Source organism: Engystomops pustulosus, chromosome 8 (genome assembly GCF_040894005.1).
Source record: "Engystomops pustulosus chromosome 8, aEngPut4.maternal, whole genome shotgun sequence".
In the NCBI taxonomy this organism is placed as follows: domain Eukaryota; kingdom Metazoa; phylum Chordata; class Amphibia; order Anura; family Leptodactylidae; genus Engystomops; species Engystomops pustulosus.
In genome coordinates, this window is record NC_092418.1 from 77,717,851 (window position 1) to 77,729,914 (window position 12,064).

General features: G+C 42.6%; 1 protein-coding gene across 3 annotated transcripts in view; it reads left to right on the forward strand.

Moving 5' to 3' along the window:
* The first annotated feature begins 658 nt into the window (after nucleotides 1-658).
* SPAG16 (sperm associated antigen 16) overlaps nucleotides 659-12,064 on the forward strand; it is a 666,704-nt gene continuing 655,298 nt past the window's right edge. For all 3 annotated transcript variants that reach the window (XM_072121363.1, XM_072121365.1, XM_072121364.1), the window contains exons 1-2: nucleotides 659-815; nucleotides 8,506-8,552. In XM_072121363.1, coding sequence (XP_071977464.1) covers nucleotides 782-815; nucleotides 8,506-8,552 — 81 coding nt within the window. In that variant the 5' untranslated portion in view covers nucleotides 659-781. The remainder of the gene's footprint in view (nucleotides 816-8,505; nucleotides 8,553-12,064) is intronic.

The following is a 12,064-nucleotide window of genomic DNA, read 5'->3' on the forward strand; positions in this document are numbered from 1 at the left end:
ATTGGGCCCTTAGTAAATGACCCCCAATGTCTTTCATTTGAACAATACAAGACACTGGGGCCTGGTTACCGATCGCATGTGTTTCACTCGAAACGTATATGCGATGGGCCCCCGGTGTGCAAGCGGCCCGTTATGAATGCAGCACTAGCGGAACGTGTGACTGTGGCCTAAAGAATTTTTTTTAAAGCTCTTATGGAGGGACTTGTCATCTGGATTTTGAAAAACACTGTGTAAACCCATGCATTAACATCATGTTAACATTGCATTGCTGATAGCAATTAGTCAAATCTCTCCTCAGCTGTTTTATTGCATTTCAAAACGCAACGTAAACGCCACATGTGAACAGTGCCTGAACGTGCTTTCATGGATGTGCACATAACTCAGAGCAGCTGCTATTGCTGCCCCAGTATGTAGCAATCAATTGACACCACAAGTTTCTGTGACATCATTGCCAGCCCTCCATTTATTGTCAACCCAGAACAGCACATGTAGTGCAGCCCGAGGGGAGCCCAGCTACATACATGGGAGACTGCTGTGTCTAGTAAAGTAGTCTCTCAGGTGGTTTGCATGGTTCGGCAGAGAACGTGTATAGTAGTACGGTACTACATAGTATTGTGTCTCCATCCTTTACGTATGTGTAGGTGACGTCATCAGCTCCCGTGCAGTCTCCTCTGGGGGGAAGTCTCGCGAGAACACGCATGCTCTCGCGGTGATTTAGACAGCAGCTGTGGTTACCTGGCAACGCATAGACTCCAACTGTAAGAACCGGACCGGCTGAGCAATGGAGGGAGACAGAGACAACTACTACCTGGACCGTATCCTGCATTGTGTGAGGGGACGGGGAGGCATGTGAGGAGAGGGGGCTTTGGCGGCTGTCACACGTTCAGCGTCACAGGCAGCGTTGTAGCGTGAGTGTGGTGGGCATGCCCTGCGCTGTGTGCGGCTCCTACATGGAGGAGTCATTCACATCAGAGGTCACAGACTGGGGTATAGCATGAGACCCGCAATGGAGCAGTGACCAATCAGATTGCTGCTAGCATTTTAGAAATGACTTTTAAAAAATGAGTGATGGAAACTGATTGGTTCTTACTGACGTCTTCTCCTCTAGTACTTAACACAGGAAATTTTGCATCCGAACACGAATCGGGTATTTGTAGAGAACCTGTCACCAGTTTTGTGGGTTTTGAGGTGCATGCACATTAGCGCAAGCGTTTCTTCAGCTTAAAGGCTGTAATTTCACAGCTATAGTACAGGTTTTGCAGAAGAAAAACAGACTTGTTTACCAGAAAAGCAGACGGCTTGACCTTTTGAATGACGGGTGCTGTCTGGGAAGTTGTTTACACTTTAGAAATTTGTTGCCATAAAATATTATGGGGAGAACGCTTCGTCATTGTTTTTGTACTGAAATGTAACCACTTCTCCCCTGGTATATAAGGAGAACAGTCCCAGTCCCTAGTCTCTTGAAGTTTGGGAACAGAGCTTGGAGGAGAAGATTGCCAGTCTGCTTGAGCAACCAGAAGAAGAAGCTGAGGCAGGGATACTCTTCCATAGACCATGGGCTCCTAGTCTGTGACCAGGGTACCAGCCTTCTGAGAAAGGAGGGACAGCTAGCCCAGGCCTTTCCTCAGCGTAGTACACTTCTCCTGTCAGGGAAAAGATTGGAGAAGTCAGCCCTCTGATATTCTTGTATTGCTTTTTGTACCTAAATTTTGTCAGTAAAGGAGGTCACTGTTCACTGCAGACCCTGACTCACTGCACTTTTTTTTCCATTGGGGCGCACCACGACTTACCATCCCTTCCGGAGAGCAGCAACACGTGGTGACACCTCAACGATGCTTGGGGGACCCAGCGTAGCTTTTGGAACACCCATAACCTGAGCATTGCACAAGAGATATATCTGTGCCATTTAGGTCAGGTCACATTTCGGTTTTGTCATATGGTTTGGTTGCACACACAGAACAGGTGCAAGTCTTTCCATTATTTCTCACCTCTGTGTAATGACTGGAAAGACTTGTTCCTGTTCGTTGTGAATGATCAAACCTGTTTTTGGTTCAGGCTACATTTACTTATTCTGGTTTGATTGTGTTTCAAACCTCAGTCCAACCGGAACAGGGAGGTGCTCGGCCCAATTTCATTTTCATTTCAAGTGAGACGCATATGTGATTGGGTCAAACTCCTCCCCATTCCAGTTGTTTCTAAACATTTTTAAATGCGGTACATTTCAGATTATAAGTTTTTTCAGGTTTTAGAAAGTAGTTTATTTTGGAAATAAGACTTTTGAAATTAAGAATGTTTAAAGTGGGCTCACGGGCTGAGCCCTCTTCAAATATACTATGAGGAATTTACTTATGCTGGTTCCAACAGACCTCAACTAGTCAGCAGGTCTAAACTGTACACCTCCTAAATTTTTAGCCGCACTGACAATTTTCTGTCTGGCCACGCCCCCTTTTTCAAAGTTCACATTCCATTTGTCAGAAAAGTGTCCAAAATTTGTCTCTACATATATAATCGAGTATAAGCCTAGTTTTTCAGCACAAAAAATGTGCTGAAAAACCCTAACTCTGCTTATACTTGAGTAAAGGAAAAAAACAAAAAGTCACCTTCTGACACTCCCCGGCATCCATCACGGCTCCGACATCGGGTCCTGGTCCGTCACAGTCTTCGTGGCGTCAGCTGCATCGGCACACACTATGATGTCAGCTTGCGGCTGACGTCATGGTGCCTGCGACGGACCGGGAGGAGCTGGAGGCTAAAAACTCGAGGGGGCAGGCAGGCTATATACTCGAGAGGGCAGGCAGGCAGGCTATATACTCGAGAGGGCAGGCAGGCAGGCTATATACTCGAGAGGGCAGGCAGGCAGGCTATATACTTGAGAGGGCAGGCAGGCTATATACTCGAGAGGGCAGGCATGCTATATGCTCGAGAGGGCAGGCAGGCTATATACTCGAGAGGGCAGGCAGGCAGGCTATATACTCGAGAGGGCAGGCAGGCAGGCTATATACTCGAGAGGGCAGGCAGGCAGGCTATATACTCGAGAGGGCAGGCAGGCAGGCTATATACTCGAGAGGGCAGGCAGGCAGGCTATATACTCGAGAGGGCAGGCAGGCATGCTATATACTCGAGAGGGCAGGCAGGCATGCTATATACTCGAGAGGGCAGGCAGGCATGCTATATACTCGAGAGGGCAGGCAGGCATGCTATATACTCGAGAGGGCAGGCAGGCAGGCTATATACTCGAGAGGGCAGGCAGGCAGGCTATATACTCGAGAGGGCAGGCAGGCAGGCTATATACTCGAGAGGGCAGGCAGGCTATATACTCGAGAGGGCAGGCAGGCAGGCTATATACTCGAGAGGGCAGGCAGGCAGGCAGGCTATATACTCGAGAGGGCAGGCAGGCAGGCTATATACTCGAGAGGGCAGGCAGACTATATACTCGAGAGGGCAGGCAGGCTATATACTCGAGAGGGCAGGCAGGCTATATACTCGAGGGGGCTGGCAGGCTGGCTATATACTCCAGGGGGCAGGCAGGCTGGCTATATACTCCAGGGGGCAGGCAGGCAGGCTATATACTCCAGGGGGCTGGCAGGCAGGCTATGTAATCCAGGGGGCTGGCAGGCTATATACTGGGGGGGGGGGGCTGTGACCAATGCATTTCCCACCCTTGTCTTATACTCGAGTCAATAGGTTTTTCCAGTTTTTTTGTGTCAAAATTAGGGGTCTTGGCTTATACTCGGGTCGTCTGTAAATGTGGAGTAAGGCATTTTTAGTCAGTTTTTTTGGTCAGAAGAGTTAATAAATTCCCCCCTTCATGTAGCAAACACCCACCGGTAACACTAGAAATTGGTGCTGGCATCTCATCTTACATTTTACACAGCTCTGTATGCCAAAGTATGAAAAAGTTATTAGCATCAGAATAGGGGGAAACAAAGAAATGTTTTTTAAAGCCTATGTAAAAACCTTACATTTATTAAAATGATTTGTATCACTGTATTCTTTTTCACATGCACATGTGATCAGCTACAACTACCTGGTGTTTTGCATGTAAACAGTGCAAAGTGCTAAGTACTTGTTACTGATCAGTTTAAAAAAGTCACTAGGTCCGGAATAGAATTTTTGGAACTCCGTGGCTAAGCTCCGCCCCATCCTGTTGCAGAAAATTTTGTCTGAAATTCAAAACAGAACCAGAATCGCACCCGCCAAGTAGGAAGAGGGTGGCTGCACACAAAGGTGGCATTAAAATGTTGCGCAATGCAAATGCAAGTGGGTGTGGCTTGGCTTCATTAAAATGCATGCAATCGGTAACAAGCGATCGGTAAACAATGCAAAACATCGGGTGCTACTTTCCAATCGCATGTGTTTCTTAATGCAGTGCAAATGCAATGTGTGATGCAGCCAAACATGTCCCTCTACAGTAAGTTCTCTAGCAGCTCCGAAAATAGCTCAGTATGCTTATCCAGCTATCTTCAGAACTCCCTTTGTATGAAATGGAATATGGGGAATAGAGAACAGGGTATGAGAAGGAATTAGGGTATCTGCACACGTTACAATGTATATACATATTAGCCACCCAATATTTCCTGATGGCAAATATTAAGCGTAGTACAGTAGCATTGTTAATCGGTGGCATTTCCATAGTTCACAATGTGGAAAAGAGGAGACGCCTTTTTCGACAAAAAAATTTCACTTATTTCTGCGGGTTTATGTGCGTAAATCAATCTTTGCAATGCAAAGGTTGAGCTGCACCCACTGTTCGCAGCAGAATCGCATTAAATATTGGCTGCCATTCCACAACATGTGCCACTAGCCTTATGGATCAAACCTTCTCAAGATTGGTGAGCGTCCTTAACTAGTACCGTATCTTAGACATTTAAAGCATATCCTCTGCCATAAAAGTACAAATATCCCTTTATTAAGAAATTACAAGACGCATTTCCTGTGCTGGTTGCAAGATGAAAGGTTTTCTCTTCGATTCTTGTAATTTTGTGTTAAAGATGTCCCTGATGGCTGTTATTTCAGCACTCAGATCTCTTGTTATCAGGGTCCTTTTTCTTTTTAGATTTGGGTATTGTATATTAACAGGTGTGGAATAGTGATCCACAGCAAAAGTAAATTATTTCAAGCCTCACGTTATAATAATTCAGGGAGTCCAAAACTTTATGAGATGTATAGCTCTCTGCACATTTAAAGGTAATTATGTTGTTAGGGAAACAGAGCCCTCCTGAGATTTATGCCAAATGTTCCAGTTCTCTATGATCAACTCGGTGTGGGAGCGATGAGCATCGAGCATCAATAGTGTTTTGCTCCAAATGTGAAGAATACAGGGCGCTACCCAGTGCAGACATAAATACGCCGGGTAATGATGCTTTATGCAACGGTTGTAATTGCAAAATGAATTCTGATTATAGGATAAGCTCTTGAAAATCGGCAGAATTACACATTCTGAACACAATATTACTCCATTCACTACATTCCAGTGAAAAGCCACAGTTTTGCCATCTGCATCATGTATAGCACAGGTGCTAGAGCGATTTCTGCTCATTCACGACGTGCTGTATGATGCCCACTTGTTGTCGTTTAAGTCATTCTCAACTTGGAAACTTGGAAATTGAAAATTAAATCGATGCATTTGGAAGTATTGTATTTGTATTGCCTGAGAGATGCATATGTTGCTTGTGTTTAGTAAACGACAGAACCACATTTTTATGTAAATAAGGGAAAAGAAAACTGAATGCCAAAGGTTGAATTTCACACCATAGTCCTGTGTATGGGATGGAAGATGGGCCCATGTGTCATTGGTGTGTGGGGTCTGTTCACACATTGATGACAGTGGAATAGGACAGGACAAGACTATGACCTGCAGTTTGGGCAGTCGGCTAAGATCGTTTTTAAACAGTCTGTTAAAAAAATGTTTTTTGACCAGTTTTACCAATTATCTTAATTAAAACAGGTCAAAAACGGACGTGCTTTCCAAAAACCCATGTGTTTTTAAAAAACACATACGTTTTTTTTAAACAGACTACTTAAAAACGTCCCAGAAATGGGTTCAAAACACCTTACACACGGGGCTGTGGAAACCCCAGCTATGTGTATAAAAAACAAATGTCCAGCGACTTCCGATGTCGATACAAAGAATCTATTTTATTGATGTACCGTATGTCTTTGATGCTGGCCTACAAAGGTCCATATGCATATAGAAAAGGTTGACGTGTTACAGCCATTACCGGCTCATACTACTAATTCTAACACATGCTATTTAAAATCCAGCCTCCACCTCCGTGTTTCCTATGACATCATTTAAACAATTAATACTATACACCAGTGATGGCAAACCTTTTAGAGACCGAGTGCCCAAACTACAACAAAGACCCACTTATTTATCGCAAAGTGCCAACACAGAAATGTAATTTGTGATTTATACTCCCTTTTCTGTCACAGTTTTCATTGATACCAGCACCTGAGGACACCAATAAAGCAGAAAATAGTCCCAGGTAGAGCTGCCACTTTAAAATAGCTCTGTGCACAGCAAGTCCTGGGCTGTCTGGGACTGCAGGAAGATACCTGGAGTCATCCCTGGTGATGGCCTGAGTGCCCACAGAAAGGGCTCTGAGTGCCACCTCTGGCACCAGTGCCATAGGTTAGCCATCACTGCTATACACCATTAACACCATAGAATGTTTGAAAATGGAGAACAATCTAGTATTAACTAAGTGTATCTAGAAAAAACAATGATAGCGTTTAGGTATATTTTGAAACCCACTATGGATAATATCTTAATGAATATATTTATGACTAAACATATACATTCAAGTTCTTTAAAATAAAGCTAGCAATTTAATAACACAAGATTAGATGTTGTTTAAAGTTGAAACCATCCGGACTGGTTGTATGTGATACAAACATCCAATATTATGCCCTATTGAGGATTTTCTTCATGATATCTTTTCCTCTAATGGGGATAGTGATTAATTTTTCTTATCCCCATTGGAAGTTTTTGGACATCTGTTTTTGTACAAGGAATTTTACCTTGGTCTCGGGAGTGTCTGTGTATAACGAAATCGTGGAGGGGGTGAGTGGATAGCTTGGCTTTTTTTTTTTTCTTTTGTTTTTTTCCGGACTTAAATACAGCCATGTGTGTGAATATACATCGAATTTTGTGTGTGCTGCAATCGGTAAGTAGCACCCGGTACTTTCCATTGTGTACATGTTAACGATCATGTGCGTATCATCTGTGATTAGGCCGAGCCTCGCTCACTTCTATTTGCATTGCATTTCTATTTTCAAAATATCATTAAAAGGTGCTACTCCTCTTTTTTTCCACCCCAGTCCTGGTTTGGACATCAAAAATGCATCTGAAACTCATGCAATTAAGAAGGTGCCTGTTGACGATTGCCTGTGTCAGTGGAAAACCCATGTGGTTACCCTCCGCCCTGTTGCGTTTTGAGCAACATTTCAAAATGCAATTGAAATTAAGTGTGTGAATGCATCCAGGGTGCTGTCACATGGTGCGTTCTTGGACTCTTTTTAAGCTCACTGAAAACACATGCGTTTTTGTATGTTTAGAATGCATTTGGCTGGTTGGAATCTGTTTTTCTTCATTTCTGGAAGTGTAAGCAGCTGTGAAATCAATATAAAACCAGCCAATCGCATTGGTAAACATACAAAAATGAATGCCTTTTCCATGCGATTGAAAGCCGGTCCAAGAACTGTACAAGAATGTACCGTGTTGTAGCACCCTTAGTTGTCCAGTAGATTGTGCCTCTGCTTCTGGCTCTGTCTGCTCTTGAGAATGAACCACATGTTCAGTTTTCCAGATGCAGTTTTTGAAGCCAGAAGCAGGTGTGGATCATAATAGGTACATATGAACATCTTATTGAGTGATGTTACGCCTGCTCTTTTTTTTCTCAACTCCACTCCTAATTTGGGCATCAAAAACTTCATCTGAAAAACTGAATGCTTGCACGCACCCTTAGTTCTTCAGATGCAGTTTTTGATGCCTAAACCAGGAGTGGAGTGAAAATAAAGGAGGAGCAGCACTTTTTAATGATATGTCCTCAGCCATTAAGATCCTGCTTTTGGCTTCAAAAACTGCATCTGAAAAACTGAACGTGTGGACGCACCCTCGGGTTCAAGGATTCAGAGACAACTAGAACAGGTCTTTAGTTTCAGACCTCCTCCAATTGGATACTAATGTGGATAGATAATCAGTATAAAAACCCACCCCTTTAATTGAAGTGTCAATAAATCTTGTAATGCAGTAATTGGCAGGCACATGGAAAGCAACGTTTTCATTGAGACACATTACAATGTATAGCTAGAACACTATATGCACTTTTTAGTCTCTCCGACACCTCACGAGTCCAGGCAACCTGTGTGCAGCTCTGCTGTAGAGAATGATAATTTGGGATATGAATGACAGCATAGATACTGAGGGAAAGGGCCTCAAAAGTAACCAATGTGTAGGCAACATTATTCTTCTTCTTTAAGTCCTTAACTTTTTTAAACTAGAGGTTACTATTTCTGAAGGATCAGAGGATGGTTATCAGTATGAAGAGGTAAGTCTTGGATTTTCTGTTTCAAATATTTATAAAAAAATTTGTATGTACATGTATTGTGGGTGCGGTCACATGTGACTTTTGTATTGCGTTTACACCGAGGGGTGGCGCTCGGCCTGATCGCATATGGGTTTTCATTGCATGAGAACAGTAACCAGCACCCAGTGTCTTACATTTAAATAATGTAAAACACCTGGAGCTGGTTACAGATTGCGTGCATTTTAGTGGTTGTAAATGCAATACAAATGCCACATGTGGCCACTTACTAAGCATTCTTACATTGTAGAATATAGCATAAGATAGGCATATTGACCTGCTTGCCCTATTAAAATGTACAGAAGTACTCCGCTCATAATTCACCTCAACTATTTTAAATGTTTATAATATATGAACATGCCTCTGAGGAACCTGGAGAGAATAGTGTGCACTGGAGATCAGAATTGGAGAACAATGTATGATCACTTGATTTATTTCAGAAATACATTGAAGGATTTTTTTTGTAAGGGGTATACCATTTCACTAGAACAGTGTTTTACAAAATTACCAAAGTATATCAACATGAGGGGCATAAAACCAGGGATAGCAGCTGCTACGGGGAGCACAGTATCAGACCTGCCATAAAGAATGGAGGAGGTGCACTGTCGTATAAATATTAAGCTACACATTGTACAGCAAAATGAGTATATAGCAGTGCACGGCTGAGCCGGCAGCTTAGATAAGGAATGTTGGGGTAGAGGACAGTAGGACAGAAGTACTAGGAATCTCTCATCTTTATTTCCTGTCCTCTACTTCAACCCCCACCATGTGGTCTGGACCCTAAGATAAGAGGGAATCTTGGCCATAACTTTGTCACCAATGATTTTGTAGAGGTTTTCTATTGGGTTGAGATTCAATGTTTTCTGTTTCAAGGAATTGCTTTACCCATTTTGCTGTTTAAGAGGGTGAATGAAAATTGCTGGCCGATTGAGTGAAGAACACAAGGAAAGAACCACTTGTTGTTGAAGAAGATTCTGATACATACTTGCATTCACTCTGCCATGTAGCTGTCTAAGAGGTCCAACTCTGGAGAAAACATTCCCCAAACCATGACACTTCCTCCACCACCTTGCACTGACCTGTTTTCACACTCTGGCTTCAGTCTTTCACCAGTTTGTCAAGTGAACATAATGGGGCAGATTTACTTACCCGGTCCATTCGCGATCCAGCGGCGGGTTCTCCGACGCCGATTGGTGTCTTCCAGTTATTCACCAAGGTAGTGCGCCCGATGTCCACCAGGTGTCGCTGCTGCGCTGATGTCCGCCGGAGTTCACCAAGCTAGGCTAAGTACAGGTAAGTGCGTGTCAAACGACACATTTATTTTTTTTAAATACAGAGATTTTTCTGAATCCGTCAGGTTTTCTAGCGGCCACGCCCCCGATTTCCGTCGCATGCATGCCGGCGCCGATGCGCCAAGAACCCGGGCCAATTCAGGGAAAACCGGTAATATTCGGGAAACACGTTGGGAAAAACGCGATTCGGGCACTTAGTAAATGACCCCCAATGTTTCTAAACATAAATTTAATGAGAACCTGTCAGGCATATCTGGTCTTGCAAACTGAAGGTCCTACCTCATTTAGTGTAGCGAGTTGCTCTGCATGATGATACTGAAATGAGTCAACTTCGCAGGAGGTGTGTGCAGGAGATGTTTTTACAAGATGACAGAGATGTTTTTACAATGCAGGGGGGGGGGTATTTTATAACTCATTTTAATATTGTTATGCAAAGCAACTCACTACAGAAAAATAAGGTAGTGCTTTTGGTTTGGGCTCTAGATGTGCCTGCTTGCTTTCATCACTAAAATGATCTGTGGACCGCTTCTTCTCTGTCCACACAAAGGTGAGCCTATCCTTTTGAGGCACAACATTTTTGAAAATTAATTGAAAACTGGAAAGTTAGGCTGCCAGTTACATGAGGTTTGTCACATAATAACTAAAGGAATTAGCACCAGGCACCAGATTAACCAACAACTCGGGTATCTGAAATGTGTATTTACACGTGGCTTTTAACACATGCATTTTAAAGCAACTGCAACACCTGAAGAGAGTTTTGCCGAATTAATTTGATGTCAACAGTTACAAAACACATCAGTTAATGCATGTGTTATCATTGTGTTAATAAACACATGCTTTAAAGGGGTATTCTCGCCTGGACAATCACATTCAGTTTAATTAATCTGCCATATATAAACAATTCATTTAGATGTCATTAAAAAAGTGTATCTGTGTGAAGATTATTTCACATAAATGTAGTCATAAGGTCCCTTAGAAACAAGACTGTGTCCTTGGATACGGCCACCTCTGCTGGAGGGATTGCACAAAGAAACAAAAGGTTTTTGTATATGAAATGTCCAGAAGTTACTATATGTCCCACAGCCGTCCTGTGGTAATGATTGCTGAAGCCAGGTGGTCAGGCAGGACTCAATCGTGCGTGTCTGGCCACTGCTGCCAAAATGTGAGGTGGTCATATCCAAGGAAGCTATCTGGTTTCCAAGGGGCAACATGGCTACATTTATGAGAAATTATCTTCACACAGGTACATTTTTTTAATAACATCCAATTGAAGAAATGTTTACATATGGCAAATGAATTAAATATAAATGCCCAGATGGAAATACCCCTTTAACGTGATGTTGACGCACTGCTAAAGCACAGGCAGCAGGTCTTGTACTCATCGCAAAGGCATTTCCAGTAAAACTCATGCGATTATTAACCAGCCCCCAGTGTTTTGCATTTAAACAATAAAAGACACCGGGTTCTGTTTACCGACTGCAATTCCCTGTGGTCAGGCCAAGGACCAGCCACCGTGCCCTAGCGTTGCGTTATGAAAGCAAATGCTAATGGGCCGTGTGACCACAGACTTATTGACGAGGCCTGAAAAGGCTTTAATGACCAGGCATTTTAGACCATGACTTCTTTTTCTACATGCTATGACATACATTTTTGCACATTTTTTTTTTTCGTGACACATAGGGCTAGTTAAAATGTAACGAAAGTTTTACGTTTTTTTTTTTAGTTTTGGGGTTGAATTTACACAAAGTGGGATAAAAAATGCTTTTTTTTTAACGTATAATATACTTTTTGATTTTCATATTAACTGACAATGTAAACATACCGTAAATGGATTCTGTATTTTGTCTTGATGGTTTTGATATATAATATGTATCCTTTCTGACAAACGGGGCAACTGCCACAATGCAATATACAGTTCACATAGGTCCATGGATATTCAGATGACAGCTCATATATTACTTTTCCCTTAAATATGTGTATATTTCAGATTTAGTGCATAAATTATACAATCAAGGTGTATGTTCATTAATTTGCACAATACTTCTTTGATCATATTGTTCCCCTCGATATTGTACTGCTAGTCCCTCCCGACGATGTCACGAATACAGGTGACACCCTGCAAAGATACTGAGTACAAGACTTCTCTATATCACTGCTTAGCTTCTCATAGGATGGCTTTATAGA